We start from the raw sequence: 18,974 nt of genomic DNA on the forward strand, positions 1-18,974 counted from the left end.
TAGAACATTGCTTTCTTCATCTAAAGGTAAAATTAAAAAAATTAATCAATATTATATATATAATATATATTATATATATATATAATATTAATTAATTTTTTTTAATATATGCTACACAAAAAACACACGATTGTTCTGAAGCAATGATAGAGACTGTTATAAAATATTGGCTTGTAAAATCAACGGAACGACAGAAAAAATCAAGGAAAGAAAAATAAGACATTCTATTCCAAGTAAATGGAAAAATTTTATTTTAATATTATAATTAAGTATTATTGAGTATTATTTTAAGTATTAAATTAAGTATTATTTTGAGTTAAGATAAAAAAAAAAAAATTATTTTTATTTCTTTTGTGCAACAACAATTACTTAATATTAGGAAGTTCTTCGTTTTATTTAAAAAGTATAATTTACTTATACAGTTGTTGTCTAATTCATTGCTTAAAGTTAGTATATTGTGCAATGTCTTTTTTATTTTATAGAATGTTAATTGATGATTAAGAAATGCATAAAGTTTTATTTTATTTATAACACTGTTTTTATGATAATTAATATTTTAAATTAAAAATAGAAAAGTTTTGTAATTATATTTTATTTGGTTTATAAAATATGTTTATAAAATATTAATGTTTAAAACGTTTTGAAATTTATACTTTATGTATAAAATTTTTTGAAATAATAAAAAATTAGGTTTAATTACATTTATGTATTTATTACTTAAATATGAACCTTTCGGCCTAATATATGTATATATATTCAAATAATCACAGTTGTTTTAAGAAACATTAAGTTGTTCATTTTCAGACAGTTAAATATATCTTTATGCAACATTCAATATCTTATAAATATGAATTATTTTCAAAGGAAAATAAATCCATTTTACTTTTTTACAAAGAAGATAAAAATTAGTTAAAATTATTTACAATGCATGAAAAATATTTAAGTGTTAAAATTAAGAAACTGATAATATCAGTTAACAGGTAATATTAACATTATAACAATTTCTCAAATTATACTGTTTCTTTCTTTGGATTAAATAAAAGATGAAATAGATCGCTTTTAAAAATAATAAAACTCACATGTTAATAGATTATTGAATGTTGTAAAAAAATACATGAATGATATATAGAATATTCTGTACAATATACTACGCACGTTCATAAAGTATTTTAAAGAATATTTGCAAAATATTCTATAAATATGCACAAAATATTCTATAGAATATTTGGTAGATTATTCTATTCACATTTAAAAAATATTTATAATAGTGCTATTCGAATGTTCTATAAACATACGATGAATATATAAGAATGTTTTATGGAATATTCGAAATATTCTTGAAGAATATTTATAAAATGTTTATAGGAGTATTTAGTGCTATCTGGGACATTGCGCTATGCAGAATGTTTGCAAATTGTACAAGTGGTGGTTTGAGCGTAACAAACATGTAAAACAACTATGATTTATGTTAATAAAATGATGTATATTGCACCCGTATGACTTTTATTCCGCCTTTTACCCGTTACATAATCCACCATGTAATATGATCTGTCGCTTATCCCATGAGATATAATAAATTATTATTTGTAAGAACGTCTATCGAACACCTATCAAACACCTATCGGACGTCTTTGAACGTCTATTAAACATCTATGGAACATCTGTCGAACATCTATGAAACATCTATCGAACATCTATGGAACATCCATCGAACGTCTATTGTACGTCTTTGAACGTCAATCGAACGTCTATCGTACTACTTTTAACATCTATCAAACGTCTATCGTACTACTTTTAGCATCTATGTAACATCTTTTAACGTATTGTTGAACGTCTTACGTACAACTTTTAACATCTTTTGTATATCTTTTCAACATTACTTAAACCACTTTTAACATCTATCGAACGTATTTTAACGTTTATTACTACAGCGAAATTGACGTTTTTGCGTCGAGCTGTATATAAGGTGTGCGGAAGAGAGTAATTTATCAGTTCAAAGTGTGCACGCGGTGGAGAAAAAAAAAGTATAGAAAATAAAGCGTGATCAGAATAGAAAAAATTCCGAATACGAGAAGTGTAAAGATTGCGGAGTGTACCACAAGCCGATAGCTGTAGTCGAGCCTCGTCCGAGGGGGACTCAAGCACCTCCCGTCTCCCCTCGTAATCGTGAAAGGCGTTAAAGTCTCTAAATTCAGTTGAAACAATTTTTTTAAACATATATCATACATTAATTTAACATCTATGCAACGTCTTTTAACGTCTTTATTATACATCTTTTAACTTTTACTTTTCATGAGTGTAAAACAGCCTTGTGAGAGAAGAATTTCATAGGTGTCAAACTCATTATATGGAGTCGCTATGATATCTCTTATGAGATTTGTTTATCCTGCAGTAGTTTATACTAGATTTATCAAACACCTATCGACCGATATTCGGTTACTCGGGAGAAGAATTATGTTTCACAATTAAATTTGGAGTATGTTTGAAAAGATAACCCCCGTAGAGCGGTCACATAGATTTGCACCACATCTAAGGGATGTACTATAAAAATGCGTCGGAGGCTGGGATCGTCACAAGTCTCCACGTACAGTTTGTGAGTGAATCAAGAGAGTTTGAAAAAATGGCTGCACTGTACACTTTCGAAATACACGAGATCGAACAGTTGTTGAGGGCCCTGACAGACCGGATCACCGTCCTGCACGGTGCAGTACTTGATTTTGAAGAGGCATCGAGGCTAGTGCAGCAGCAACACGTGCTGCACTCTTTCCAAGTATATTATGATGTACACGGAAATGGAAACGGGGTGATACTGACATCGATGTAAGTATTGTTAGCTTATGTATAAAATAATAATTACTTTCTAATCTTATATTATTTTTTATTTTGCTTACAGGCAGGATATACGGGGAAACATATGACGGCAGTAAGGCTGCTTGAAATTTTGACAACACAGTTCCAGCAGATGGAATATGATGCGGCGCGCACCGCGGTAGTGTTGCAGGCGGCGGCGGAAGCGCTTTCTGCGGATGATGATGTGCAACCGTAAGTATCACATTTAAAATTTATTCAATTTATTTATTTTATTAATTGATAAGTTTTTTATTTGTTACAGATGATGAACCCGCGGATTTTAATTTTTTTATTATATTATATTTATTTTTATTATTATATTATATTTATTATTTTATGTTTTTATATTAATTACACACACACACACACACACACACACACACACACACACACACACACACACACACACACACGTATAGTACACATTTTTTAAAATAAATTTTATATTTTTTACATTTTATTATAATTGTATATATATTCACCTTTCTTCCCCACATCTTTAGATTAACTTTAGAAAATAATAAATGTAAAATATTAGATATAGAAATATTTATTGCATATAAAAACTATTAAATTTATATCTTACACAAGCGCGCGATAGATGTGACATATACTACGGCAGGATAAAAGGAGAGAGAAAAAAAATTTTAATAAAATGTGTTAAAAATATTTGTATTATAATTTTTTTCCTCCTTATTTTACCTTTCTCCCATATTTAAGTTAGAAATAAGTTTATACTATAGACAGAATACAGATTCAGATTTAAAAAACAGAATAAAAAAGAATAGTTAAGAAATTATATACCGAAAACATTTGTTTAAATGAATTGTAAAGAGTGTTAGATGTGATCGCTGTAACTTGACGCGCGATAAGTCGGTACAATCGACGCGTTCTCTTATATTACTACAGCGGGATGATGATGATAAAAAAACTTACATTTTAAATATAAAATTTTTTTATTTCAATATTCGCATACAAGCATTTCCGGCATTTCGTCGGCATCGACACAACACATCAACTGTATGATACCTAAGTACTCGGCTTGCGTCTTACACTCTGGTAACAATTTTTCGAAGTGATCCCGACCATACGTCTGATACAATTGTCGAATATACTTCTCCGGAAGCGGTAGATCGCTCAATAGGTATCTGCTTGCGACGTTCTGGTTTATGACCTTCCTGGTGAGTTCAACGAGACTTTTCGGTTGATGCTTGTTCATTGTAAACCTAAAACAATTTATAAAGTTGTAATGATGTATATATTATGATAGTTTCTTTAGATTATTATAAAAATTATTAAAATAAAAATTTAGAGAAAATATTTTTTTTATTTACCTTTCAATTTGCACAGAGTGCAATCTTTAACATATGGCGCGGGCCCGTCGATGTAGTCGCGCTGCCACGGTTGATTGTGATGTTCTTTGCACCGACGGTATCCCCGCACTTCTGGATCCGCTCTTATATGTTCCGGAAGTTTTTCCCACACTTGGTCCACAAAGCGCGCAAACTTGCTCACAAGAAGCACCTTTGGCACGAATTCTAATGCCTCCGCCGACAGGCTCAGGAAGTCGCGTTCGTCCGAAATCACGATGAACATTTCGACTGATACCGTGACTTGTTCTTGATGGACCATATATACCCGCTTATCACCCCCTCCATTGTCTATTCTAAAAATAGCGCTGCCTAAAATAGCGCTGCCTAATATTTGTATAAACATTCCTTATCACCCCCTCCACTTGTCTGTTCTAAAAATAGCGCTGCCTAAAATAGCGCTGCCCTTTGATGTGGAGAAAAAACCTGCACGTGCATGCAAAGGATATAAACAATTCTCGAAACTATGAATCATTTTTGTATAAACAATCCTTATCTCGCTGTTACATAGTTACACGTCCTTTTGAATTAGGCGCGTAAGCATGATAGCGCGATTAGGACAGGAGAGCAGGTAGGATGGCGCTGGGGTGATAACGTGCGAGACATACACGCGTATCGGCAGATCCGGGCTCTCTTCCTCTCCGGACAGCGTAAGGAACACATGTATACGAAAGGTAGTGAATAAAACGATTGCGAAGACTTAATCAGTGCGTGGCAGATAAATTACTCATCGAACCTTTTTCCTCTGCGGGGATACGACAGTTTGGCGACGAGGATGGGATACCGCACAAAAGTTTAAGAGAAAAGTACAAATTTTTGCAAAGAAGAACTCCGGATTCTGCCATGGCTGAGGCAATCGTACATGGAAGTTTCGCAATAGAAGCTTTCGATCCTGCCGTTACAAATTGGAAGCGTTGGCTAAAACGTTTCGAGGGTGCCGTTACAGTGTTCAAAATTCCTGAACCGCAGAAAGTGGCGTACCTACTACATTTCATCGGAAGTAAATCTTTCGATATACTGTGCGACAAGTTAGCACCTCTCGACCCGTACACGCAGACGTACAATACAGTTGCATTACATTTGGAGGATTTCTACGCCCCTGCACCGCTTGAAATAGCGGAAAATTATCGTTTCCACCAGAGGAAGCAGTCCGACGGGGAGAGCATACACCAGTACGTGGCGGCTTTACATAAGATGAGCATAAACTGTAATTTTGGAAACTATTTAAAAACGGCGTTACGGAATCAATTCGTTTTCGGGCTTACAAGCCGACGTACCCAAGCGAGGCTATTGGAAACAAAGGATTTGACCTTCGATAAGGCGGTCGAAATTGCTCTTTCAATGGAATTGACAGAGAAAGACGTAAACCAAATTCAGGCAGCGGGGGTATCATCCGTGGACTACGTGGGCCAGAAAGAAGCGGCAAGAGGGAAGAAGGACAAACGGTCACAGCATAAGAAGCCGGCAGTAAATAGACCAGCGGCATACCAGAAAACAAAGCGTGCCATACAGGACGTTCCAAACCATAACAATACAGACGGTACAAATAACGTTACATGTTATAGATGCGGAGGTAAGCATTTAGCTTCAAAATGTACATTGAATAGAGAAATCGTATGTTCAAACTGCGGCATTAAAGGTCATTTAGCAAAGGTATGCATGAGAAGGAATAAAGCATCGGCGCATCAGTTAAGCGACATTTTATGGATGAATACGGAACATATCAAGCATAGAGATAGGTATTTTGTTTCCGTCGAGATTAACGGGAAAGATGTGCGTTTCGAAATAGACAGCGGAGCGGCTGTTACAATTGTTAGTAAATATTTTCTTAAGCGTTGGTTTCCAGATGCACAAATAGAGAATACAGATTTAAAATTATTTACATTTTGCAAAACAACAATTACGGTTATCGGTTACGTAAAAGTACAAGTACGTTACAAAGGGATTACTAAGTCATTAAATATGTACATTACAGTCATTGATAGAGAACCACTCATGGGGCGGGAGTGGATTCGTCAGTTAGGCGTACAATTGACCAGTACAGTTTTTACGTTAAACTCAAATACAGAAATTGAATTACATAAAATTTTACGCGATTACGAAAATGATTTGGATCCTTCAAGTACAAAAATCAAGCAAATACAAGCGCGGCTTATTCTAAAAGAGAACGCGAAACCAGTTTTTCTAAAAGCAAGGAAAGTACCATTCAAAATAATACCGTTAGTAGATCGGGAGATAGACAGACTCGTCAAAGAAGGAATCTTACAAGAAACGAGCGCGGCAGAATGGGCGACGCCGGTCGTGCCCGTTTTAAAGAAAGATAATTCGGTAAGGCTCTGCGGAGATTTTAGCGTAACAGTAAACAAACAATTACTAGTAGACGAATATCCGTTACCTACAGTGGACGAACTTTTTAGTACCTTATCAGGAGGTCAAAAGTTTTCAAAAATAGATCTTAAGCAGGCCTATTTACAAATGGAAATTCATCCCGCGGATAGAGAGTTATTAACCCTCAATACACACCGGGGATTATACAAATGTACACGTCTATTATACGGGATCGCGTCGGCGCCAGCAATCTGGCAGAGAGAAATAGAAACTGTACTGAAAGGTATCCCAGGCGTTTCTGTTTTCTTAGACGATATCAAAATTACAGGTCCGAACGACCAAGTGCATCTGGAACGACTTAGGGAAGTACTAACACGTTTAGCGAAATCTAATATACAAATTAATAAGGAGAAAAGCGAATTTTTGAAAGAAGGTATACATTATTGCGGCTATTACATTGATAAAAACGGTATTCATAAAGAGAAAAGAAAAATGGAGGCCATTGAAAAAATGCCACGCCCGAAAAACATTTCTGAATTACGTGCGTTTTTAGGATTAATTAATTATTACGGACGGTTCATTCAAAATTTAAGTAAAATACTTACGCCATTACATACGTTGTTACAAAAAGAAAGCGGAAAAGCTGTGAGTTTCAAATGGACACGGGAGTGCGAAGCGGCTTTCTTAGCGGCGAAAAGAGAGTTTACGAGTAATAAAGTTTTGGCTCATTACAATCCAAAACATCCAACGATCGTGGCTTGTGATGCAAGCATGTACGGCGTAGGAGCGGTCCTTTCGCAAAAGTATCCAGATGGATCAGAGCGAGTAATCCAGTATGCTTCGCAATCCTTGTCCCGAACACAGCAGAAGTATGCACAGATTGATAAGGAGGCGTATGCGATTATTTTTGCGATAAAAAAGTTTTATCAGTTTCTATACGGAAATTGTTTTACACTCTATACAGACCACCGTCCACTTACACAAATATTAGCAGCAAACAAGACGTTGCCGGTACATAGCGCGATGCGCATGCAACATTACAAAATTTTCTTACAAGCTTTCAATTACGATATCAAGTATAAAAATACGAAATTACATAGCAATGCAGATGGATTGTCGCGATTACCAATTCAGTCAGAGGACGATTTCGAATACGATGTAGTAGATGAATACGAAATTAAATTAATAGAATCCCTTCCAGTCACTTTTACAGAGTTAGCCGCGGAAACCGAAAAAGATACAGAATTACAAAATTTAGCGCGTGCGTTACAATCAGGCAAAGAGATAAAGCCGAGGGAAAGATTCAATGTTCCGCTTGCTGAATTTAGTTGTCAACGTGGCGCGATTTTACGGGACGGTAGAGTCCTAGTGCCGCGGAAATTACGAAAGAAAGTTTTGCAAGAGTTGCATGAGGAGCATTTCGGCATTATTAAAATGAAGGAAATGGCTAGGAGATATTGTTGGTGGCCGGGTATCGACAACGATTTAGAAAATTTAGCTAGGAACTGCGAAAATTGTAATTTAATTCGAAACAATCCGCCAAAAACACAAACACTTACGTGGAAGCCAGCAGACAGAGCGTTCCAAAGAGTACATATTGATTACGCAGGCCCCTTTATGGGACATTACTTTTTTGTGTTGGTGGACGCTTTTTCAAAGTGGCCAGAGGTACTCATTACGAAGAATATTACAAGTAGTACAACGATTAAATGCTGTAGACAAATTTTTTCAACGTTTGGCATACCTGAGGTGGTAGTGTCAGACAACGGTCGACATTTTGTATCGAGTGAATTCAAAAACTTTCTCAAATGTAATGGTGTGATACATAAAACTACGGCGCCATTTCACCCAGCGACAAATGGGCAAGCGGAGAGATTTGTCCAAACCTTCAAACAGATGTTAAGAAAAAAATTCAATAGTGTTTTAGTAAGTACGGAAGATTTACAGATAGCTTTGTACCAAATTCTATTACAGTACAGAAATCTGCCTCATGTGTCGTTGGGTGAATCACCAGCAGAGAAAATGTTAAAGCGTAAATTGCGTACACGATTAGATTTATTGTTGCCAACGCAAATTGATATAAGCAAGGATAGCGAGACTAAGCCGTACGATAAGATTCGCGAAGTGCATATCGGCGAACGAGTAGAATGTCGGAATTATTACGGGAAACAAAAATGGGTTTTTGGTTGTGTACAGCAAAGACTTGGTCGTGTACATTATATTATTCGCTTAGATAATGGTAAATGTTGGAAGAGACACATTGATCAAATCCAAAGAATAGGCGAGTGCCCAATTAGAGACACGTATAACGCGAACGATGAGATGTTTGACTACGAACCCCCAAATGTAAGTCAAACACCTGGTATCATTTCGAGGAATGTAAATGTAGACAAGAATGCGAGAATTGTAAAAGAAACCCCAGTGAAAACAAAGGTGGATAATACACCACGGAGATCAGTGCGAGAAAAGAAAGTTCCAACACGTTATGGGGAACCGATTTCATTTGAAAAACAGAGTCATTAATACACATATATATATAGATTTTTTTTTCTCTCAAGAGAGGGAAGAGTGTTACATAGTTACACGTCCTTTTGAATTAGGCGCGTAAGCATGATAGCGCGATTAGGACAGGAGAGCAGGTAGGATGGCGCTGGGGTGATAACGTGCGAGACATACACGCGTATCGGCAGATCCGGGCTCTCTTCCTCTCCGGACAGCGTAAGGAACACATGTATACGAAAGGTAGTGAATAAAACGATTGCGAAGACTTAATCAGTGCGTGGCAGATAAATTACTCATCGAACCTTTTTCCTCTGCGGGGATACGACACTCGCAATAACTCATGTTTGTATAAACAATCCTTATCTTATCTTTTCCAGGAATTGATGTAATCTGATACCTTTCCCTCTCCCTCGTCACCCCCTCCACTCCAAATTTACCCCCTCTCCTCCAAAACGATGACGTCATTACCCCCTCCATTGTAACCATATACCCCCTTTCCCCTCTTCACCCGCACCCCCCTCATTGCCCCTGGGTTAGAACCAACATAGCTATACTACTGACCTAAAATTTATGTTTTTGTTCGTAATAATTTCTTTTTATGTATCAATTTTTGAGTTCTATTAAAAATGATTATCGTTAAATTAAAAATCACCTCGCTTTAAATTTGTTTTAATAGACCTCCTCTTTCACCGTTTCCTTCCTAATTTGCACTGATTCCGTCCCTCGTAATTGAGATTACTATCTCAGACCAAAAAGGGAACCATCCAAACGGCAAAGTTGGAACACGGAGTAAGAGCGACCTTCAGTCGTTGACCCGTTTTTCCGACTCCCGTAAATGAACCGTTCGGGTCACTGGGTCAAGCCCTTCAAATCTGACCAGTGATACGCGGCTGTTACCACCCTCCCTTGACTTCGTCGAGTCAGGACGTAACAGACCATTTAAAATTTGGGGGCTCCTCTAGGATTGCTTTAAGTGCAAGCCTTGAATGCCTAATACGAGGTCTAATGATAAGAATAAAATAGAGAAACAATATAAAGCCGCTTTAGAAGACGAAAGAAACACTAGACCTCTTATAACAGACACACTTTACACTTCCACGCCCATAGCACCCTCAACACACAATCGTAAACAAATAAATTTTTCGGCGGACGATTCGCCATTTGAAAAAGTGCTCTCACGGAAGCTACTGATTCTGAAATCGAGTTCGGCGCTTGCGGCGACCATACCGTTAAACCGAATAAGAGCGAACCTTTTAGTCCAGCATTAAATCCTATCAAAGAAAAAGAAGAAAAATACATGATGCAAAATAACCCGTTTGCTACGTTAAAATACGCTGTCGATGCTGTTCTTTTCTTCGATGGCAAAAACATCTCACTGAGTTATTTTATTGTAGAATGTGAAAAGGCTAAGTCTATGCTGCCTATTGAGGCAGAACCTCAGTTCACTAAAATATTACGAACTTGTATAGTAGGCGAAGCGCGTCAAACCATACGAGACGAAAATTTCAACAGCGTTGCCCAGTTAACTAAACTTTTAAAACAAGTTTACGGAGGTACCAAAAACGTATATCAATTCCAAGGAGGGTTAGGAAACGTGTATCAAAAGAACGAAGAAGACGTAGTTACTTATGCAAACCGCGTAAAATTATTAGGAAAACAAATATTGGAAAGCTATCGTAGCTCAAGTCACATAACACCAGACAAAGAGATCCGTACAAATCTAGAAAAAGACATGCGTAAACCCGAGTCGAAATTTTTAGCCTAGATTAAACCTACAAGTTTTGTCGAATTTGGAGAACCAATGTAAGCTTTAATTCATATATATAGATATAACATTACATTGGCTATTGCCCTCCTTTGATACTAAAAATTGTTACTTATTGCCGTTTTTTCCATGTGGAAGCTCAAAAGAGTACCTACTGAGAACCTCTAAAAAGGCTCCAGGTTCTATAAATATGTATTTCTAGAAAATAAATATTCAAAATTACTTAATAATCTATTATCTCATATACTCTACTTGCATTTAATGTATGGATTTTGATTTCAATAAACAATATATTAATTATTATAATTTGCTTAACTGTAAATAGACTACTATAAGCAAATATTATATAAATAATATTCACTTATCTCTTACATATCTATCTGCAGTTAAGTAAATTACATAATTAATGTATTGCGCTTATTGAAATTAAGATATGCATTAAATACAAGTAAATGTGGTAATAGAATATTAAATAATTTCGAATTATAGGTCAAATATGTAATAAAATATTAAATAAAATTTTGAACTTTAATTGTTTTTTGTTTATTTGAATAAATTTTTAGTTATTTATAATACTAAATATAATACTGAGTTGCACTTAATTTTTAAAAATATTTTTTTACTATTTATTTGTTATTATTTATTTTATATTATAACATTTATTATATTAATCTGAAATAATAGAAATTGAACTCAATTATAGATTAAATATTAATATTTTTATTGCTAGAAATTTCGATAAGATTTGGAGATTCAAAAGAGGTAGGAGTTGTAAGAACGAAAGTAGGAATTGTATATTTAACATCAATAAAAATAAGGGTTTTCTAGGACAACAAGATTAAAGAAAGGCCAAAAAAAGACATAACACTTTCAAGATAGAACTTGTAGGTCAAGGAACATTATTAGAGGCACAAATAACCATGTATGAGGTTTATAGCAGGTTTTAAATTTTGACTCGGGAATGCTTTATTAGAGGCCGAAATCGAGCTAAAACCCGAAATCGAGCAGAGGATCGCTCGAGACCTCGGTGTACACCAGGTCACACAAATGCCTTGACATATGAAGTTGCACGGGTGTCAAGGCATATCGAGTCGGCGTGTTCCGACTCTACATATTTTTACATCATGACTATGGTTATGAACACAGCAGCAAAGCTGTTTTGACTGTTTCAAAGCAACTGGAGCAATTGACAAATAAAGGTTAATATTTATAATATCAATCAATTGCTCCAGTTGCTTTGAAATAGCCAAAACAGCATTGCCGTTATGTTCATAACCAGTCATGATGTAAAAATATGTAGAGTCGGAACACGCCGACTCGATATGCCTTGACACCCGTGCAACTTCATATGTTAAGGCATTTGTGTGACCTGGTGTACAAGAGACAGTAACTGATGCGTTGCGTATAGAGAGAGAGCTCCGCGATATGACAAAATTACGACGCGGAATTGCTAATTTAAGCTTATGTAAAACACTGGGTAATCGCCCAACTGCCAAATTTGTTTAAAGGCTGACCACACGGCTGTCAAATGCCGAAAATTTAGCTCACAAATAGATACTTTTCTATCGAACGATTTGGGTACGGAAATCTTAATTTGTAAAAAAACGCGGACATAGCGCCGATAAATGCTGTCTGATCCTCACCCGAGTCGAAATTTAAAACCTACTATAAACCTCATACATGGTTATTTGTGCCTCTAATAATGTTCCTTGACCTACAAGTTCTATCTTGAAAGTGTTATGTCTTCTTTTGGCCTTTCTTTAATCTTGTTGTCCTAGAAAACCCTTATTTTTATTGATGTTAAACATACAATTCCTACTTTCGTTCTTACAACTCCTACCTCTTTTGAATCTCCAAATCTTATCGAAATTTCTAGCAATAAAAATATTAATATTCAATCTATAATTGAGTTCAATTTCTATTATATCAGATTAATATAATAAATGTTATAATCAGAGGCGGACTGGACAGGAGAGATACCGAGAAATTTCTCGGGGGGCCCTATGTTTTTGAGGACCCCAGTGGCCCCCAAATCCAAATTTTTTTTTTAAATTTTTTATGCAAGAAATTAATAATCTAAATTCTAAATTATCAGATTGCGACAGTTGAATAACGACGTGCTTTCCTTCTCTAACCAAGATAGCGCTGAGCACGAGTTAGCGTTAGTCAACTATCTGTAGTGCGTCACTGTCTTTCGTGTTCTCCTTTCATTTTTTTTTATAATTCGTCTGAAAGGTTATGGCAACTGACAATTTATAAAAGAATATTTACTAAAAGCCAAAGAAATATTATTTTATTATTAAATAAAATACATGCACTATACATGGTTATTTATTTTACGTATGCTACCTTTACTACAATACAAAAAAATTTACAATAAAAACAACAACAAACAAATTAAAGGACAAAATATCTCCAAATTTCATTAAAACACGTTTGACCTTGAACTAAAAAAATTTTTTGCCGCGGCGCTTTAGAGTGGGGGCCCTTTTTACAAATTTTCTCGATGGGCCCTGGTGTTCCAGTCCAACCCTGGTTATAATATAAAATAAATAATAACAAATAAATAGTAAAAAATATTTTTAAAAATTAAGTGCAACTCAGTATTATATTTAGTATTATAAATAACTAAAAATTTATTCGAATAAACAAAAAACAATTAAAATTCAAAATTTTATTTAATATTTTATTACATATCTGACCTATAATTCAAAATTATTTAATATTCTATTACCACATTTACTTTATTTATATTTAATGCATATCTTAATTTCAATAAGCGCAATACATTAATTATGTAATTTACTTAACTGCAGATAGATATGTAAGAGATAAGTGAATATTATTTATATAATATTTGCTTATAGTAGCCTATTTACAGTTAAACAAATTATAATAATTAATATATTGTTTATTGAAATCAAGATACATTAAATGCAAGTAGAGTATATGAGATAATAGATTATTAAGTAATTTTGAATATTTATTTTCTAGAAATACATATTTATAGAACCTGAAGCCTTTTTAGAGGTTCTCAGTAGATACTCTTTTGAGCTTCCACATGGAAAAAACGGCAATAAGTAACAATTTTTAGTATCAAAGGAGGGCAATAGCCAATGTAATGTTATATCTATATATATGAATTAAAGCTTACATTGGTTCTCCAAATTCGACAAAACTTGTAGGTTTAATCTAGGCTAAAAATTTCGACTCGGGCAAGCTCGACAACCAGTAAACGTGTTACAAGAAAACGCAGTAAAATGCCAATTATGTTCAAAACTCGGCCATAACGCAAAAACCTTTCGTGTAAACAATTCAAATAACCAAATTAATAATAATAATAATAAAGTCTCCATAATTTGCCAGTGGTGTGATAAACCGGGGCATTCAGCTAACAACTGTTGGAAAAAACAAAACGAACAAATATATCCAAATAATCAATCTAAAATAACGTGTCAAATTTGCAATAACTTCGGTCACACCGCTAAAAACTGTCGCTTAAACTCTAACCAGCACGCAAATCCTAATCCAGAAAACGCGCCATATTGCCGTTATTGTAAAGACAAAGGGCACCTTCTCGAAAATTGCCAATTACGCATTGCGAGTAATAATCGCAGAAAAGAAAATTCGGGAAACGCAAACGGCACCGCGAAACCGGGCGTACCGCAGGGGTCCGACCAGACTCCACCTCCTTCGACCTTTCAGAAACGTACTTAGAAAACGATTCCACAGAAATTCGACTCGTAACGGTAAACCTTAGTAAACAAAGTCGCGTGCCTACTGTCCAGATAAGTATAGGTGAAATAACTCCACTCATTACTTTCATACATGTTAGACACCCCGAGTCGAAATTTAAAACCTACTATAAACCTCATACATGGTTATTTGTGCCTCTAATAATGTTCCTTGACCTACAAGTTCTATCTTGAAAGTGTTATGTCTTCTTTTGGCCTTTCTTTAATCTTGTTGTCCTAGAAAACCCTTATTTTTATTGATGTTAAATATACAATTCCTACTTTCGTTCTTACAACTCCTATCTCTTTTGAATCTCCAAATCTTATCAAAATTTCTAGCAATAAAAATATTAATATTTAATCTATAATTGAGTTCAATTTTTATTATTTCAGATTAATATAATAAATGTTATAATATAAAATAAATAATAACAAATAAATAGCAAAAAATATTTTAAAAAATTAAGTGCAACTCAGTATTATATTTAGTATTATAAATAACTAAAAATTTATTCGAATAAACAAAAAACAATTAAAATTCAAAATTTTATTTAATATTTTATTACATATTTGACCTATAATTTGAAATTATTTAATATTCTATTACCACATTTACTTTATTTGTATTTAATGCATATCTTAATTTCAATAAGCGCAATACATTAATTATGTAATTTACTTAACTGCAGATAGATATGTAAGAGATAAGTGAATATTATTTATATAATATTTGCTTATAGTAGCCTATTTACAGTTAAGCAAATTATAATAATTAATATATTGTTTATTGAAATCAAGATCCATACATTAAATGCAAGTAGAGTATATGAGATAATAGATTATTAAGTGGTTTTCAATATTTATTTTCTAGAAATACATATTTATAGAACCTGGAGCCTTTTTAGAGGTTCTCAGTAGGTACTCTTTTGAGCTTCCACATGGAAAAAACGGCAATAAGTAACAATTTTTAGTATCAAAGGAGGGCAATAGCCAATGTAATGTTATATCTATATATATGAATTTGTTACGTCCTGATCAGACTTCACGATTCTTTTCTTTTTATTAAATACCAGACCTAGTAAACACGGGACCAACAAAAAACTTTTAAAGAATATTATAACGCCAGAGCTGTTTTTCTCACGAGACACCATGAGCTCGAACTTTCTCACAGAGAAAAATAGCAAGGGGGATAGATATTTGAAAATACCTTGGTCGGTCAGCGTGCCTATCGTCGTCAGAAAAATCATAAAAGTCAAAACTTGCGGTAACCGGAGTCTTTAGTCGACTCCAGATGTTTAAAGTAGGAAATAAAAACTGGCACTAGCTAGCCATATACTTGGATTCTGCCTACGGGAACCCTAATAGATAGGATTTTACCGAGTGACGATCGGGTAATGACCACAGTCGCACGCCTAGAAGGCATGACACCTGATACGGTGCACGTGTTCAGTAGGTCTGGGAAACCGAGATGCATTAATCGCACTCTCCACGCGACCCCAGGGCCACGCGACAGTCGTAAACTGTCAAATTTATTAGATCAGTGACCCAAGGCCTCGCGAACTCATATACCGATTCTCAACCCTCCAATCCGAAAGCCGGGAATCGGGGCAAGCACCTCTATAGACCACCCTTCATTCCGTCGTACGGTCTAAAGACTACGCCCACCTAGATCTTAAGACACTGAGATGCACCCCACCTATACTAATTAACACCAACCGGGTTACGCCACCTCAAAAACCTACCCCCATCGCATATGGACCCGAAACGACGCTATTCCTTATTCGTTAGGGCCCCTTTCTTCCTACCCCCATTCCAAGTAACTTAATTACCTAAACCTAATCCTATTAGTTAAAAATGACGCCATCCTCCCCCACATTAAAAATCTTCTCACAAGACTAATTCCTATTCGATCCCCGCTTCAAAAACCTAAGATTTTCCAAATGGATCCACCCCAAGGAAAGGGTATAAAAACCCGTGTTTTGGTGGCTCCAAGCGCAATTATACCCAATTAGTCACTCAGTTATCAAGCAAGTTTTGCCAAGTCCTTAAGACAGTTTTCCGAGTAGTTCTGGCCGCGAAATAAAAAAGGTCGATACTTTGTCACGACCAAGTAGAGGGTTCATCACCCTGACGACACCATCCAGCAGCAGGGTGCCCACACGTTGACAAAAGGGTCCGACGCCTACACACCATCCCTCAACGGGGCGCCTGCTCAAAACCACCGTACACATTCAACTCAATCCGAAAGTATCCTGTAACGAGTAAGTTAGTTCATTTGTTTTATTTTTCCTCTCTTTATTATTATTTTGTGCTCCGTCCCTATAAACTTTGTTGTGCTATTTATCAGTGAGAACTAAAAATTTGCCGCGACTCAACAATCGGCGGAATCGCTCGGACCTTTCGGCATTCGCTCTCTGCATAGCTATATTCCTCCCACCATACCTTAGATACGCGGCGAGGGTCACCGTAAGACCCGTTAGAATTAGGCGACACACCCCACGTACCACACACACTCAAACCGACCCACCTCCCGTATCACCATCGATTCCTCGGGAATCTCCTCAACAATCTCCTCAACAATCTCCTCAACAATCTCCTCAACAATCTCCTCCAACAATCTCCTCAACAATCTCCTCAACAATCTCCTCCAACCCTTTCTTGACCTTTCACCACTTCCTACCCCCAGGTCCATCTCTCCGATCCTTGAAGAGCTCCTGGACTACAGACCCCCTTCGCCTGTCCGTTTCCACCCTCCTCCAGCAGAGGCTCAACTGGAGGAACTCCCACATAACGATCCGGAGTTTGACAACATATCCGTCAACTCCGAAGCCACCACCATTGAATACGTCGAGCCTCCTCCGCATCTTCCTAACCCTGAATTTACAGGAGTTTGATTTCTTAAATCTAGTCCTTTCCCCTGAGGAATAATCCACACACACACACACACACACACACACATTTGTAAAGAATACACAAATAAAATTATTAGCACCTGCAATTAAGAATTAAGTTTTGTATCCTAATTATAAATTCAATCAAATTAAAATGTTGTCTTTAATAAATTAAACTTTTGTTCTTTTTTATTTAACCACACCCTCCTCGTTCGTCACCCCCCTCACACCTTCCCTCTCAAATTGCGCACAAAGGTTCCGCCCCGGGTAATAGGGATTCAATTCCTTGACCCAAAAAGGGAACCACGAGCGGTTGACTTGTTGACGGAGTAAAAACGACTCTTCCAGTCGCTGACCCGTCGCAAGTCCTAAACGTGCCGCTCGGCTCGTGCGGTCAGGTCCGTTTACGTCGATCGCCGAGCCCAACGAAAAAAATTCTACATCTATCAGGACGTAACAAATTAAAGCTTACATTGGTTCTTCAAATTCGACAAAACTTGTAGGTTTAATCTAAGCTAAAAATTTCGACTCGGGACGGGATCCAGTCCTAACATAATTAAAGAAATTATCGTGCCTAAAAATTTAAATATCAACTACACAAATATTTTAAAATTAAGCGGTATAAACAATTACCCGGTATATACTCTCGAAGAAGTTACATTAACAATTTTCAATATACCGTTAATTTTCCATATTGTATCCGATGACTTTCTGATTCCGCAATCAGGGATATTAGGAAATGATTTTTTCAAACAAACATCATCAACTATAGATTACGCGCACGAACATCTTAATGTTTTTGGAAACCGCGTACCGTTTTTCTCACCCAAAACTATTATAGCACCTCCAAGATCAGAATCGACGTTCTATGTAAGAGTAGGAAATCCAGAAATAATCTTAGGATACTTGCCTAAAATTAGTAATAAGTAAAGATTTGCCGATAGCGTATACGTCGTGTTTATTGAACAACGCGGAATTAAATTGTTCAACTATCGAGAAAGAATTGTTAGCGATAGTGTATTGCGTTAATTATTTTAGACTCTACCTTTACGGGCATAAATTTTTACTTGTTATGGATCATAAGCCGCTAGTTTGGTTACATTCGGTAAAAGATGCGATCGAGACTCGTTCGCTGGAGGCTTAAATTGGCAGAGTACGAATATGAAGTCATTTATAAGGCCGATAAAACCAACATAAATGCGAACACTCTATCTAGAAATCCGATAATTAATCTAACATTTCCCTCTGATACGCCACAATCGCTCCAAATTTTACCGCAATTCACAGATAGCGGATTCGTCAATTCTTCTCCCAATTCTAGCATTTTACAAGACAATACGAACTACCAAAACAATAACGATGACGTAGAGGAATTTGAATCATCTGTGATTCAAGATATAAATAACAACCAAGGAACAGCAGATAAACATGATCTGACGGACTTTTTTTATGACGATTTGTCAGACAATGATTTTTCTAAAAATGAAATGGATAATAGTAACGCAATAAGCGAAAATTTCAATACAATTCATGA

At 35.7% G+C, this 18,974-nt stretch overlaps 1 protein-coding gene across 1 annotated transcript; it reads right to left on the reverse strand.

Moving 5' to 3' along the window:
* Positions 1–99: 99 nt before the first annotated feature.
* On the reverse strand, positions 100–4,729 carry LOC136999209 (uncharacterized). Its single transcript, XM_067352692.1, has 2 exons — positions 4,185–4,729; positions 100–4,076 (listed from the first exon to the last, which is right to left on the reverse strand). The coding sequence occupies exons 1-2, from the start codon at positions 4,564–4,566 to the stop codon at positions 4,066–4,068; spliced, it is 393 nt and encodes a 130-aa protein (XP_067208793.1). The 5' UTR covers positions 4,567–4,729; the 3' UTR covers positions 100–4,065.
* Between the last annotated feature and the right edge of the window lie 14,245 nt (positions 4,730–18,974).

This window comes from Linepithema humile, chromosome 4, assembly GCF_040581485.1.
Source record: "Linepithema humile isolate Giens D197 chromosome 4, Lhum_UNIL_v1.0, whole genome shotgun sequence".
Classification (NCBI taxonomy): Eukaryota; Metazoa; Arthropoda; class Insecta; order Hymenoptera; family Formicidae; genus Linepithema; species Linepithema humile.

Bases quoted from the DNA above. Each gene is read 5' to 3' on its own strand.
- LOC136999209 (XM_067352692.1), bottom strand. From the start codon at position 4,566: ATGTTTATACAAATATTAGGCAGCGCTATTTTAGGCAGCGCTATTTTT.